We start from the raw sequence: 16,399 nt of genomic DNA, 5'->3' as shown, positions 1-16,399 counted from the left end.
GAGCTGGTTCCTGCAGTGCCTGGGCAGAAATTGAGCCTGCAGTCAGGGGCAGAGGAGCAGCTTTCACAGGGGATGGGCACAAATGACGAAGGACCTGAGAGGACTTTGCATGTGCTGCTGGTAGAAAGGCACTGAGTGAAACAGGGTCTGCCTGCAGAGAGACAGCAGGTGAGGAAGAACTGTATATAAACTTTTTGGGTTTCTATTCCATCTAGCCTGTCACATATTTTAAAAGTTAACTATTCAAGCTTGTGTTCTATTAATGTTAGACTTTTCTTTCCACTAATCAAAAGCCTTCTGTCTTCTTGTGGAGCTTGCTAGAAAAAGACAGTACAGACACATTCACTTCACAGCAGTGCTTGATTGAGGCAGGATCTTGCCTCAATGCAAGGTCCAGAATACCCCTGAGTTCAATGTTTCCTACCTAAGATTGTCAGAATTGCAGTAGCTATCCATTCTACGGTTTTTTCAGTTGGAATCTGCCTTCCAAATTTAAAGGAAAATAGATGCACACCTGGGGGCTTTTGTTTTTGTTTTTTTCTTTTTTCTGGAGAAATGTAAACCATTCCAATCCAGAAGAATGAAGAAACCTCCCAGTTCTTCATCAGATACAATATGTGGGACAAGGAAATAACAGTTGTCATTCAGTGATAATGTATGCAACAGTTTGGACATATCCATTGCATAAAATGTAATCTTAAGAAGATCTAAAGATGAAATTTGTGGACTAAGTGGAAGCTATGACTTTTGATCTCATGAAAAAGTTTAAGTCAGCTCCTTCAGGTTATCATCCTAGTCCGGTTACCAAAAAAGGGGATAGTACTTCCTCTTATGTAGTATATCTCCTTGCCTGCTGACTATTCTCAGGGCAGCCAGAAGATACTGTGGAGCCAATTGCAAATAAGAAAGTATAAAAGAAGCAGGAAAGTAAATAGGACATCCTGTATGGCAACAGTGGCAGGACCAGCTGCATGCTACTGTTATCTACACGATACAGATAAATGTCAGCATGTCATGTCTAGAGTGGCTCTCTGGTAGGCTCAGATAAGAAGGAAAATGTTTATGATACTTCTTTCATCAGTGAGATTTGAAGGACATGCCTGGAGAAGTCTGTGGGACTAGTCTAAAGTCGGTCTGAAGTAAACACCTGGAACTATATCTTGCATGTATCTAATTGCTTCTACTGATTCATTCCTATTGCGCTGCATTACTTAAACAACATAGACTACCTATTTGTATTTCAGACTTGAAAAATTCATGTGTTATACTGGATTCTAATAGCTTTTTTCTGTCCTTGTGGCTAAAGGTCTTGCAAGTGGCGCAGTAAGCATGTGAGTGGCCTCCCCTCAAACCAGAAAAGTAACATCCAGAGGCATAAGAAGCAGGGAAAACAGCAGAGTAAAAAGCACGTCCTTGGAATCCCATTTTTCATCTTCACTTCCAGCAGACCAGAAACAAGAAGTCAGAGTCAGAGAGGGTCATCAACGTTTTGCAGCACCTCCTAGTTTGGAACCTGCCTTAGGAATGGAAGTGCTAAATGGGAGGTAATCAAACACCAGGACTGGCATCTTGCTGAACTCTGCAATGTCTAAGCCAATAGCAATATGGCAGCAGCAAAGATCACATGATGTGATCTTTCTCTCTTACAGACACAGCATAGTTAATGAGCACATGCACATGTCAGCACAAAGCAGAACAGTCGTTCTGCTTTCCTAAATGCCAGACTCACTGTGCTTGCACAAGAGTGTTACATATGAGTAATAAGTCCAGCACTTTTGGAAGCAGAGCTTTACAACACCACTTGCAGACAGGATGTTCTCATAGCCTGCTCAAATCCTACTTCTTGTCTCGTTCTGCAAAGCACCCAAGAAAAGAGGCTGGCTGCCTGCACACCACTGCTATTCCCAAAGCTGCTTTGTGCTGAGACCTCTCTGTGCAGGAAGGAACAAGCTGCTTTAAGAATAGCTCTGAAGCCAGGAGAAAGCTGCTCTCAGCTAACATCTTTCTTCCATCTGTCAAATGAGAGCATGTGTTCCCATTATATGCTGGGAGAAGGAGCCATACACTGAGCATCCCACACAGAACCAATCCTCTTTCTTGGATAAATTTTGAGATAACCTAGGATAATTGTAATTTAAAAAAAAACAACTTTTGGAAGAACCCACTGAAAAGTCACTCACACATAGGTTTGGGATGCTGAAATAGCTGGCCAATGCTCCTTAGATTTTCTATGTAACCTAAGTGTGACTAAAATTTTATGCCATGACTGTTATTACTTTCTTAGTCAATTAAGCATACACTGCACACAATTCTTTTCTCAGTATTAATTTTTTTCTCAAGGTATTTGCAGCTTCAGTATCTTTTTATATGTTATCTCCACTTCTCAACATATCTGGATTTCCTTTCAATAAAGCATATAACATCCTCCTCCAAAAATTTATTGATTTCATTTTTTCATACAAAAGTCTTAAATGCAATAAACTCTGCTATGAAATTTGCTTTAAGACTGATGTAATGTATAAAATACTTCTATTTCAAGAATTAATTTTGCAAATGATATTTCTACCAGACTGTCTTAACCTTATATTATTAAAATAAGCCATAAAGTGCTCTAGTTAATATTAAGGTGAAACTTGAGAAATTTAAATTACATTGGTACAAGACAAGAATTAGAGCTACAAGCTCTAATCCAATAAAAATGAAGAGTATTTTGGAAAGAAGCATTCTGTCTCAAAGATTTCAACCTTACCTACCTACTGGTGAACATACTATTTTTTCCTCTTATTTCTTCTCAAATACAGAATATAATGGGAAAGAAAACATTTTGAGAAATCCAGGTAAACATACCCTTTTATACCTGCATAACAGACCACAATGCTTAATTAATCTATATTTGGCCAAAATGTGAGGGTTTGTTTTTCCTATTTAAAACCACTTCAAGCTCCAGAGAATGATTCCTAATAAGGATACTGGTTTTTGATATCTAGAAATTCAATACTCTTTAGGCAGGAAGCAGTTATGAGTAAAAAATTTCAGCTACTAAATACCTGCTGCATTTCCAGGCTGAAGAGATGAATATGTATCAGAACAACAAAAAAAGCTTTTAAAAAAGCTATTTTAAAACCTTGATGATAGATTTGTTGCTTGATTTTTACCCTTTTAACTTTTAACTCAGTGCTGCCTGGGGCTTTAAGAAAGTGCTGTTTGATAGGTGTTTTTTAAAGCACTTAACTTCCACCTCAAACTACAAGCAAAAAAGTATCTCAAGATAGGAAACATTATTGGTAGAACTAAAAATAACATCATCAGCAATGTCATTAAGTTAAAAACGCATGGAGTCATCGAGATTTAAATTAAATGAGGAACAGAAAAGAGGTACATGTTCAAAACAAACAAACTAACAGAATTTTTATCTAATGAGATTCAAATTAGTGAGACTCCAATTAAGGTTTGAGGTCTTAATATATTTAGATGGCATGCACTATTTTGAATGCAGGATGACAGAGCTGAACTTATCAACACACAAATAGAAATACAGCAATGTTTAATGGTTTGTTGCAGGTTGTGAAAGTGTTTTATGTATTAGCAAGCTGTTGTGAATACAACAAGGGTGTGTTACATTAGATAAAACTTCCCATGATCCTAATTTTTGGGCTCTATAACCTGCCTTCAAAAGAACTCAGTTTATATAGGAAATTATGTGTTTTTACTGTGTAAGCTCCCTTACATTGCTGAGTCATTTACATGGAGAAACATGATGCACAGCTTCAGCTTGCAACTGCATTTGATTTGGTGTAACATCCTTGCATCAAAGACAAGTTAAAAATGTGGTCCTAAGGGACTGCCTTTTTAGCTCAACAGGGAAGAAGCTAAAAACTATCCCACCATTATTCAGCACATGCTTCAAGTCATCTTGTGTTACTTAACTATCTTTGGCACAGAATTCTTCTGAGTAACTACATAACCATCCTGTTCTCAACTGGTTTCAAGAGTACCTCCAGATCTCGATCCTGTCTCACATCAAGCAGGTGCGATCCTGTCTCACATCAAGATGTTAAAAGGACTGAGGTTGTAGCTTTATAACAGAATCTGCTCTCAGCATTACTAAACTCTCCAAAAGCAGACCATATTAGCAATGCTTTCATAAACACCAGCCACCGAGTGCAGACAGCACTAACATGATGATATATTAACAATAATTTTGAAGAATGTTAACAAAACCACATGAAAGTTGATCTCTCTAAGAAGCATGAGAAACAGTATAAAGATATCATCAGCTACAAGCTCAGCTAAAGATTACAAAATTTTTGTTTGAATGATAGTATTCCTGAAAAATTCATAAATTCATAGATAAACCTTTAATATCTTTTTAAATTCATCAAATGCTACTTTTAATACCCTGCTTCTTGTACCATTTATCTCATTTGTCTAATATGGTACGTGGAAAATGGTTCTTTTTAATGATCTTTGGTGTTTCCGTGTGCAGACTCACATTGCAGTATATATGGATTGACTAACACCTCCAGACACAGAAATTGCTTCACAACTTCTGATTTTCCCATACAAAAGAAACCTTTGTGCTCTTTCTTACAAGTCGTCCATCCAGGAAGCCTTGATGCATCAAAAAGCCTTTTACATGATCTAAACTGAAAAATCCTTTAATAACTCTTGTCATTCTTCAGCATTATGAAACTTCAAGTGGAATAATCTCTATTTACCTCAATTACTTCTGATATGCTGCTACCAGAACACTCAGTGCACTTTACACTTGATTTTATTCCTGCCTTAGCATTTTGCACGAAGTATCAGCATCACATGTGACAGCCTTCTGAGCCCTACTGGTGTCTGCTATTCATCATTCATTCTCCTTTTAAAATTTTCCAAATCAAAGTAGTAATTTTTCATGTTAGGTCCACTATCTCTAGTTTGGAATGGTAGTAGGAGCCTCCAGTGATACATTCTGGTATGCAGAATATTCTATCACTGATTTTAAAATCTAGATTTTAAATTGGTTAGCACTAAAAATGATTGGGAAAATGGCTGCAAGCTCTTCTGTCTGCAGCTGAGAAGCAAAATTCATATACATAGCAGAAAATGAAATATGCAGCCTGCAGGAAGTCTCTGTATGTCACACAAAAGGCAGGTACTAGGAAACAATCTTTCCTCCAATGCTTTTATGAGTACTTATATAAGGGGCAAAGTATTTCCAGGGCAACTCCTATGTTAAGAAAGGCATTCTGGGATTCATGGACAGCCTTATTTACACATGTGTAATGGCAGTCTATAAATAGGCTGAAAGGTCAAAAGGAATTCAAATTCATTCTAAACAGCTGTCAGGTCAAATTACAGATTTTAGTTCCCTTTGCTTTGTCAACTACATCTATGCAAAGGGAGTTCAATACATTGACATTATTTTACACCATATCTGCATACGCAAAAAATGTGTCTACAAAACCAGTAGAGTTACATCTATCTCCATTCCAAAAAGTGTTTTAAATAATGTGAATACTGCAGGGGTTAGTTCCCTCAGTTGCAAAATAACAGAAACTGTACCTTTGGGAGAAGCTGGATTGCTTGGAGTATTCTCTGTCTGTGCCCAGAGTTAAGGATTCCTATTTCCAGGAGATCCTGGTCCTCCATCACGTTGCTTCCCTAAAAATGGGGAAAAAAAGTGGAATAAAAATTGAAAACTTAAAAGATGCCCTCAATACCCTGAAACAGGCCCTTCTGTCACATTTAAAAGAGAACACTTTGCTTAACTTATAGCATGTGACAAGAATAATAAATTACTGATGATTGGATTCATTTTCACAATAATAAAATATGGTGGCAGGTGCTTGAACCCATGGACTATTGCTACACTGCTGGCAGCACTGCTGGTGGAGAAATTGTAGCTCTCACTCAAGCCAAATACCAGATGTGATTGCTCTTTCATTTGGAACCAAGGACATGACTACAGAATTGTTCAGAAACTCTCCATCTTTTCAATTCACCTCCTACCTCAACTATCTATTTATGATGTTCATTTCCCTCCAGACTGAAAAAAAATCAACACAGAATAAGATGAGGAGAGTGGATAAGGATAAAATTATTTAGTTCATTGATAGTAAAATGATGAAGAAAGGGACTGGTGTCAACAAACTATGCAGTCCCCATCCCCCATTTAACTGTACCAGTTCAATCCTAACTTTACTTGTCACTGCTTTTATTTTCCGGCTCGTGGGCAGGTCAAATAGTTCCAAACATTCAAATAGCTGAAAAAGACCATCTGTTCAAATAATACACAAAATAATTGCCCAGAAAAGTCAATGAAATAAACCTCCACAATTCAAGCATCTCTTGATGGATGGCTAGCTAGGAGTTGCTAGCAGTAGGAACTACACAAACAGGACAATACAATTCCTAAATTCAAGGAGTCTGATACCACCTAATAAGTCCAGCATTTGAAAGCTGATGATCTAAAGAGCTGTCAGTGACTATTGAAGGACTCATTGGAGACACAAGAGTGGCTCAAAAGGGGAATTGAAGACAAGGATCAAGTTGGAATAGCTGGCAATCTTGTATTCTTTTTTGAGCTTATCATTTCAGAGAAAAATCTCAGCTTTTTAAAAATATATTTTGTTTTAAGAAAGTTTCTATTACAGTTGAAAATAAAACCTGAAAAAACTGATGACCTGTCCTGATCTCTTACCCTTGTTGGAGTCTCATAACACTAATTGACTAGAAGCAAGAATTCTTACTTGTACTCATTTAATTTGATCACTTTGGCGTTATGAGAGCAAATCCATGAAAACTTCATGTCTAGCTTTCCATTTGGCTTGCTGCTCCTGACTTAGCACAGCTCTTAAGTGGAAAAATGAAAAGCAAATAGGCCCATAACAGAACATGCTTAAATGCTTTGCTCAGTCAGGGCTTAATGAAGGATGTGACTTCTTTCTGAAAATAAAATCTCCTGTCCCAAAGCAGCATGGATTTCCTTCAAAAATCACCCTGGAATATGGAAGACTTCACTCTGTTCAGCTACTAAATTTTCACTGTTTTCAGATAGACTGATTAATTTACAGGTGCACCCCTGAGGATTCTCAAGTGCTACTCCACAGAGTACCCTGCAAAATCTAGGTGATGTCTTTTTAAGGCAATCGAGGAAGCTTTGCAAAGCTATTATATTTTAAACTATACTTTACAGTAATTGGTATGGTTTAAGACTACAAATCTGCAAATCATACCCTGAGACAATCTGTGTGCAGCATTCAGAATAGCGCAGGCAGAAACCTGCTGTACCAGGAGAAGCTGTGCAATGATGCCAGCTTAAGTAGAGCATCTGATATAAGAGTGCCTGCAGCATGGGCTGTGCAACCAGTGATAGTGATTAATGGGGGTAATACCCCCTTCATCTCCCTGGTAAACACACAAAAATATAATTTTCTCTTTCTGCCTTTCTCTTTTAAGTAACCAAAAGGAGGCTGTAAACCTATAGAAAAAAACCATGAAAAAAGCCATCCATTTTGGGCTGGATTCTCCAGCAGCTGGAAATAGCTAGCATAAATGGATTTAAGGGAACTGAGCCAACTGAGGATCCAGTCCAAAACAAAGGCTATACATTTCCATTCATTTTAATAAATGCATCTATTTCGTTTGCAGCTACTGCTTTCACTTCATTTAACAGTTTTTTAGATTTCACCTTCATTACCGCATGATGTTTACACACAATTACGGTGTACTCATCACTGTTTACTGGTGCCAGTAACCTTGGCACACAGCTTCAAATATTACAATGCTTAAAACTCAATTAAACTAACAGGCACAGGAAAAATATTTGCATGTAGTTGCTGCATCGCAGAGAAAGCATTATTTTATTAATTCTTTGCTATTGTTTTTTCCTTATGTATTACTGAATGTATTTTTTTTAAGTAGGTCAAGGTTACAGAAGCAAATATTTAAAACTCAGGAAAGCCTGGAACTCATGTTGCCTCAATAAGGCAACAACCTTGTCTTTGAATGTGCTCAGGTTTTAGAGCTTTCCTGTGTCAACTTTAAGTATCAACAGGGGCAGACACTCATCCCTCCCGTAAAACTGATTTTATTGTCTTCTGCCATGAAACTAAAACAACTTTTCATCTTTCCACAATAGCAAACCAGGGAAATTTAGATACTCAGTATAATCCACTACTGCTTAGTATAGAGGAATAAACTCATGGCAGTAGAAAGCTGCTGTTAGATTTGCAGAAATACCTGTGAAGAGAAAGAAACAGCCTAGCCCTCACAGTCCTATCTTCCAAGTATCTGCTCATGCTACCCCCTTAATCCTATTCCCTGATTTTTTTTTACCTGATTATTCCTCTTGTTCTCTTCCAGTCTCTTTCCACAGGTTCCTACATCAAAAGTGAAGAAAACCTAACTTCCTTCTGCTACAAGGGGAGAAGTTCTTCCCCTGCTCTTAGCTTCCATCTATTATAAGCTGGACAAAATGTAACCTCAATTAACTTTAGAGATGACATGGTAAATATAATTAAAATGAATATGAATGCAAGAATGTCTTGTCACATTATTTCATCCTTAAAAATAGTTGAGCTACATTAGTTGAAATATTCACCAAAAAGAAATTATCCTAGTAGGCACCTAGAGAATTTGAGTCCAAAGATTTAACTTTTATATGCTTATGTGCGAAACAGGTTCTTATAACAGGAAATATGGGTGAACAATCTCTATAGAGCTTTATGCTTTCTATAATGAAAACATAAGAGACTATGTGATACTGCAGTTTCTTAAGTCTACAGGAAAACTTAGTTGGAAGGAAAACTTAGAATTCACAACAAAAATTGCTTATATAAGGACAGGTTCAGATCTCATACACTTCAGCTTACATTGTTGAAATTCCTGTATTAATTATGCACAATAGTCTAATGAACTGGAAAGATCCTGCTTCTGAAGTTCCAGTTAGGAAAGAGTGCATCTGAAACCCTCCACCCCCCAGATCTGTGGTTCTGCACAACTCCCAGGATCATCATCTTTTTCCCTGTAAGCACACATTGGAAGCTCATCTCCTGAGCAAGAAGGCAGTAGTTTCACAGAACAGTTGGGCTCAAGAGCGAAGGAAAAACTGCATGTGGGAGACTGGAGGCATATGAAAAACAACATAATTTTAAAAAATCAGAAATTTTGCCAAATTCTGAGATAGTTCCTATAAATGAGTTCAGAACAAAATGCATAATGATACATTATGAGATAAAGATGTCACTGGCATTTATATGGGTTGTTCAATACAAAATCACCTCTTGCATTCTCCACCTAAATACAGTCATTCCCAGAAATTCTGGATTAGACCTAAGCACCCATATGCATTCTACCTTTTGCAGAAACAAAAGAATGCTGAAGATTTGTCCCATAAGATAATAAAATATTGAACAACATATTAGAATTGCAGGCATGACTGTATGTTTCACATTTCCTTTTGTACCTATGTTTTTAATCTTCCCTGACATATTTTTTGTGCTGGGAACTATCATGAAAAATTCTAATGTCTGGTTCTGTCACCTAAGTAAAATGGTACAGAAGCTTTAAAAGAGTTGGCAGATGTATCACTAGACTTCTCTGGAAATTCAGCCACTGAAGTTGGAAGATATGAGCTGTGGGGAACAAAATGACTGAAAAAAGAAAGAACAAATTGACTTTGAATTTAAAGTTTTCTTTCTCCCCTGCAAAGGAAAAAGATTTACATAAGAAATAGAAGATTTGGGGGACTTCTAGCTTTAGGCTGGCAGTGCCACCTTAATCGATTCTTTTGGTGTTCATCTGTGTCAGCAAAGGAGGAAAAGTAGTAATTCAGGTACCTAAAGCTGTGTAAGTGCTGCTGCTCAACAGATTGAGTCAAAGTCATTTGCTGTGCAGCCATTAATGAAACCCAGGTCTGCTGGAGATATCAAGTGCTACAAGGTAACAACAAGGTAACAACAACTTCTGTTAATGTTTTATGTTTCTAATGTACTGGAAACTGGTTTGACAAACAACAGGATTGGTGTGGACAAGGGAAGGATGACTTCTGAAGTAAGCAGAGGGCTGATGGGGCAGCAGAGGTGCTTGCATCACTCCCAATGTGCAGGGAGCACTTTACACTCTCCATTGTCCCCTCCCAGTCATCCATGTAGTAATCTGCTGCATCACCAAAATAATGAGGTCAGAAGAGACTCTGAGGAGCTGGTACAGGTGGCATTCAGAACACAGCAGTGGGTAGGGTCATGGTGTAAGTGTATGACAGACAAGGTCTGGTGGTGTTTGAAGGGCCTTGCTAATGTCTCTACCAAAGTGTACCACACTGAGCCTCACCCTGATGGACTGAGACCTGGCACTGCAGGAGCACAGCTGGGGCATTTCAGTGGAGCTGGGCAACAGGCCTCATACTTCAGCTTACAGAGCTGCTGGAAATATGGCCTGGCACAGAAAAGAATATCTGCTGGGTTGTACATTTAACTGGAGTGTCTGAGAGTGCCATTATTCCTGTCACTCAGATAAGAGAGGTGGGAGAAGGGCAGGAGCAGATGGGCATGTTCTTCCATTACACATGGTTGGAGACTGGAGTCAGAGAGAGCAGACTCAAGCTCAGATCAACAGCACCAAAAAGCTCTATTCTTTCTTATTTTCTGTGATTCCAGATGCATAACTGGTGAGGGAAAAAAAATTTTCTGCGATTCCAGATGCATAACTGGTGAGGGAAAAATATAAAGCACATCCTCAATAGCTCACTCAAACAAGCCTCCTCAGTTGGAATTTTGGAATTGTTTTGTTTCTCACCCACCTAACCCAAATATCCTTCCAAACTGCATCCTCTTGAAATATTGGACATCTAAATTGTCATCTGTCTGGGAAAAAATTAAAGACATCTCACAATGTAATTAAAAACACACTGAACAACTTTTCTTTTTCATAAGCTAAATTATAAGCCAAAAGGTTTTTTTCAACACAACACAATTTTCCCACAAGATAAAAGAATTTATTTCTTAGAGACTTGCAAGAAAGGACTAGAGGAATGTAGCTTTCAGTAATGAGCATTGCTTCTTATTAGTGCAAAAATTTCAGGCAAACAAGAACTGGCAAATGACCAGACTTTAGCAAGCTTCATTATAAGTGAAAAGGTTGCCTCTCACTAGTATTTCCACTGTTAACATGAAAACAAGATCTGTAAGAATGACTACGGGAGTTAAATGCCCAACTTGTACTTTCAGGTCAGAAAGATTTCAGACTCCTTAAGATACTGCAGACATTATTTAATCTAAAAACCTGACAAGATTTTGTTAGAAAAATCCCCTGCAGAAGCATGGAATTTTGTCTTGGGAGAAAGATATTGATTATAAAATATGTTCAGATGAAAGGACCAAGCAGGTTGCAAAATAATCATTTGATAATATTCTTCCAAAATTAATTTGCTGTAAAACTACTGACACTCATTCTCAATCCTCACCTTGCTCTGTTTCCAGTCTTTACATTTATGACTCTCTTAGCAATTAAAAAATGAACAAAATCAAAGAAACTGAAAGTTTTCCATGTCAGTCCCATTTAGCCAGGAAGTAAAAACAAGCTACTACTGAAATGTTCACTAAAAAGAGGCCATTTCACTCAAAGATAAGGGTGGGGTGATAGCACTCGTGTACAAATTTGCAACCTGCATAAAAATTGGTGATTTAAGCAAGGTCAGTTTAAAAAGGAGTCTCTACAGACCTGAGGCCCATATGACTAAAGCTTTAAAGATTTCTCTCTGGTTCACATTCAGCTTTTCTAGAAATGAACCTGAAGCAACCAGTGCCATCCAAAGCTTTTCAAATATTGACATTCAAATGATCATACAGTCACAGACCTTTCACACAACAGGAATACTTAATTAAAGTGTAGTGGTAATTAACCAACATGGATAGCTGGGACAAGGATCCTTGTAGGAAGAATTTCTGCTATTTTTATCCCTCCTTCTTGTAGCACTGATTCATTACAAGCAACACAATTGTCACACGCAAATTAGCTGCACAGATAAGGTGGCAATTGAAAAAATTACCTCTGATGTCACACATGGCCCACTTAATTACTAATGCTGTGGACCCAACTCTGTCTACCTATTTAGTCATAACAATTCAATAATATAATTATTAATACTTACCTAAATTACATCTTAATGTCTTCAATGTATATTGTGAAGATAATTTCACTTCATTTGAGTAATGAAAATTCCAGAGAGTCTTTATTGTACCATTATTCAGATTACTTGCTATAAATGCTGCTTAGCTTGGATGCTAAATTTCTCAAAGGACCCACTTTAAAAATCAATATTACTGTGAGCTAATTAACAGACTTCTAAAGTCTCAGAAAAATATTCCTTTCTCCAGTAAGTGTGTAAGGCTGTGGAGTGCTGGAAGGGGCAAAGATAATATTTTCAGACCTACAAAAAATGTTGAAAACCTACTCTGCATGTAACATGGAGTTTTAACCAGCTAGCACTGTGGTATTGTAATAAATAAGGAGGTGATAATCAAATAACAAATTAACTTTTGTAATAAAATTTGGTGCTGATTGCTGCCAGCCAACATGCCTTCACTAAGAGCAAACAAATTTGGTGGCCTTCTGCAATGTGGTTACAGCACTGGTGGATAAGGGAGGGACAACTGATGTTCTCCACCTGGATTGTGCAAAGCATTTGACACTGTCCCACACAACAGCCTTGTCTCTAAGTTGAGGAGGCATAGACTTGACAGATGTGCCTCTCAGTGGATCTCTCAGTGGGTAAAGAATTGGCTAGATGGCTGCATTCAGAGTTGTGGTCAATGGCTCGATGTCCAAGTGGAGAGCAGGGACAAGCAGTGTCCTCAGGGATTGGTGTGGGGATGGCACTGTTTAAGATCTTTTTCAGCACCATGGACAGCAGGATTGAGTGCACCCTTGGCAAGTTTGTCACCAATGCAGCTGACACCGAGGAGAGGGATGCCATCCAGAGAGGGACCTTGACAGGCTTGGGACATGGGCTCGTGTGAACTTCATGAAGTTCAACAAGGCCAAGGGCAAGGCCCTGAACGTGGGTGAGGGAAATCCCAAGCACAAATACAGGCTGGGCAGAGAATGGATTGAGAGCAGCCCTGAGGAGAAGGCTTTGGTTGACATGACTGGGCAATGTGCACTCACAGCCCATAAAGCCTACCATTTTCTGGGTCGAATCAAAAGAATTGTGTCCATCAGGTCAAGCGAGGTGATTCTGCCCTTCTACTCCACTGTTGTGAGATCCCACCTAGTGAGCTGCATCCAGCTCTGAAGCCCTCATCAAAGAATGACTTGAACTTGCAGTTCAGAGGAAGGTCATGAATATGATGTCAGGGCTGGAATATCTCTTCTATTAAACTAGGCTAAAAGAGATAGGGTTGTTCAGCCTGGAGAAGAACTATGTGAATTTTAAGGTCTCTCCCAACCCAACCTATTTTATAATTCTGTAATTCTATGAAATATAAAAACTCAGTTCACCTCTCAGAGTGTCCTATACATATATTTCCTTCCCCATATTTTTATCAACCAGAGTCATATGTTTTAAAATGTGAGCCACCCAAATCACCCCAGAGAGCACAAAATGCAGAGTCAAAGATACTAAAATTCCAGGCAACCTCCACACCTTAAAAATAGGTTATTGCCAGAAGTGGCCTGTCAAATAGCAGCAAGGAAAACATTCCCAACAAAATATGTAAGTTTTCACATACTTACACCCTAAAGTTATGACAGACATCTTCAAGCACTTGTTCACCTCCTGCCTGCAACTGAACCCTGCTCACACTGGTGTCTTTGCCTGTGGGCTGCCTGGTGTTCAGGCTTCCAGTTCAGAGCAGACAGAGCAGCTAGGAAACCCCATCAATCCTTTGTGGGAGTCTAGAAAGTAGGCCCTCCTCTGAAATGTCATCAGGGCTTGATCTGGTAGGAAGTCTCAGAGCATGCCCAAGGCAGAAACAGGAGCACCACATGAACTGCTGCTCTTTCTTAAAATGTGTCAAAAGGAGGAAGAATGGCTTTAGCTTTCTTTCTCATAGAACAGCCCACCTGTTACCTATTCATGCAGAAGGTAGGAGATCAGATTTACCTGTATTTCTCATACTCAAATTTCCTAAAAACAAAGGAAACTATGCAACAACTATCAGGAAAGGGAACTCTGGGGTTGAGAAGGAATTGCTCATTGGTCCTGCTGAAACTAAATTGCTGTGAGGTTTAGTCAGTAAGTCAGAAAGAATATCATCCTTAGGACCAGTGACAGCTGGTTGTGATAAATCAATCTTCTTGTGCTGTTTCTAGAAATATTTCTGGTTTATATCTAGTGACTGCCAAAAAAAAAAAAAAAAAAAAGAAAAGCCAGAAAAAAAGCTAAAAATTCATTACTTTCTTTCATCCAAGTATCCTAATTTCTAAGCTACAGACTTATGCTTGTATTTCAATTTGAAAGAACAATGAAGCAGTTGTCCTTATCCAAAGGGTTGATTCACATGTCAAGATCCAGGGAGCAGGACAGGAATTCCAGCTTTCAAATTGCATCTAATGCAGGGATGCAAGTGGAAGCAAAACTTCCAGATGTAACTCCTGCTTCAAAGAATCTCACTGGCTTCCTCTGCTTAGCATTGCACACCCTTTTCCTCCTTGCCTTTCTCCTCCTGTTAAGTTAAGCAGGGTCTTGTTGCATGTTCAGTAGTAGACATCCTACTGCCAGGAACAGGAACTCTTCAGTCAAACATCATGATGCTCACAAATCGCTGCAACTCACTGTGAATTTATTATGGTCTTGGAGGCCTGACTTGGCTGTTTTTTCAGTGCACTGTGTTCTGTGAAATGGAGGCACCTCCTAACTGTCAGGTGCCCAAATAATTTTCAGGACCTAGCTGCTAGTAACTGGAGGTTGTTAGCTTGACTGAAACTGCTGGTTTGTTTAATATTACTAAATATAATAAAATATGAAGCAGCTCCCAAGAATGACAAATGCCAGAAAATGAATGGTGTTTTCTACACACCACTGATTTGCTATGTTTAAATGTATTTCACAGTCCATCATGCTGCTTTTGATATGCAGCTGTGCAGTAAGGCTAAAAGGTAAGAGACATTGTGAGATAATAAGAAACTGGAATATGCTACCTTTTTCTAGTTAAAAACTAGTGTATTTCATTTGACTGCCAAATATAGTTATTAGATTGAGAATCATTTTAACATATTCTTACAGATTTTGTTTGCTAAGGCAAGCACAAAGGATAGCAGGATAGAATAAGGTTTTCTCATCTCCCACTGCACACAGATACCTTTTACACATGATTTTTCTTATACAAACCTCTGTGATTTATTTCCACAGTATGTACAGAGGTATTACTAGCCAAATCCCTGAGGCCCAAGAGGTAAGCAGAGATGGTCTCCATTTTCTTCAAACCCCTTCTAAAAATAAGAGAACATTTGATTAAGGGTTGACATTTTTCTTTTCTTCCTTTGCTTGTTCTTGTAATTCGTCTCACATGGGAAGTGGGCTGTGTTTTTCTTATCCCTTCCAACTCAGCAGCCAGGAGGCTGGCTTTGCGGGCCCACTCCCGTCACCACGGCAACCAGCGGATCGCTGCGGTGCCATCCCAGGCGCCTTGTGCCACTACACAGGGCTATTGTTCTCCTGGAACCAGTGGGGAGAGGCATGCCAATATTCCCACCAAGGAGGACTGATTGTTGTTCCACTGGTCATCCTGGGCATCACGCATGGACTGCTGCATCACCTTAGGATGTGCTTCACTTCCCATGCAGCGGGAATGGGTAATGACTAGTTTGCTCCATAAAACCTGTGTTCAGCACCAAGCAGACCCTGCTCCTCAGAAACATTGCAGAGAATCTGAGTTGATCCTGCAGTTCAGAAGCATCATAAGCATCATCACCATACAACCACACTAGGTGAGATCAAAGGTCTCCCCAACTCATTGGTTCAGTGTTTCTGCTGTTGGCCAAAACTGCCCAGAAAAGGAAAATATATCAATAGTTTACCTAATGCATATTGTTTTTTTTCACTCTCATCTTTTGGCTCATTTAAAGTTAAGCACATGGGCATTTAGCTACACCAGAGACTGAGTGATATAGATACATCTATATATACCCAGCAGAAGGAAGACCTGATTTTCCTAAATAAAAATCTACCATAAATTTCAAGGGATGCATGAGATCCAGCAACTCTTTATCATTTTGAGGAAACTGATTTACCATGCCTTTTCTAGACTGCAGCAAAACATGCCTGCACTGCAAAGCTTATTTTCTTTTTTTCTTAGTGTGTTGCAGAGATGACAGAAACACAGACTTTCTTTCTTTCAAATTAACTTTGGGAAGATATATTCCACAAGAATAGAAGTAAAAGCTCATCCTTCCAAGCTGTGTTATG

At 38.7% G+C, this 16,399-nt stretch overlaps 1 protein-coding gene across 9 annotated transcripts in view; it reads right to left on the bottom strand.

Annotated features, from left to right (window-relative positions):
- Positions 1 to 16,399, bottom strand: part of ANKS1B (ankyrin repeat and sterile alpha motif domain containing 1B) — a 408,217-nt gene that overhangs the window by 157,127 nt on the left and 234,691 nt on the right. For all 9 annotated transcript variants that reach the window (XM_077178718.1, XM_077178715.1, XM_077178724.1 and 6 more), the window contains one exon: positions 5,554 to 5,652. In XM_077178718.1, the coding sequence (XP_077034833.1) occupies positions 5,554 to 5,652 (99 nt within the window). The remainder of the gene's footprint in view (positions 1 to 5,553; positions 5,653 to 16,399) is intronic.

Source organism: Agelaius phoeniceus, chromosome 5 (assembly GCF_051311805.1).
Source record: "Agelaius phoeniceus isolate bAgePho1 chromosome 5, bAgePho1.hap1, whole genome shotgun sequence".
Classification (NCBI taxonomy): domain Eukaryota; kingdom Metazoa; phylum Chordata; class Aves; order Passeriformes; family Icteridae; genus Agelaius; species Agelaius phoeniceus.
This window is presented reverse-complemented; position numbering and strand designations above follow the sequence as displayed.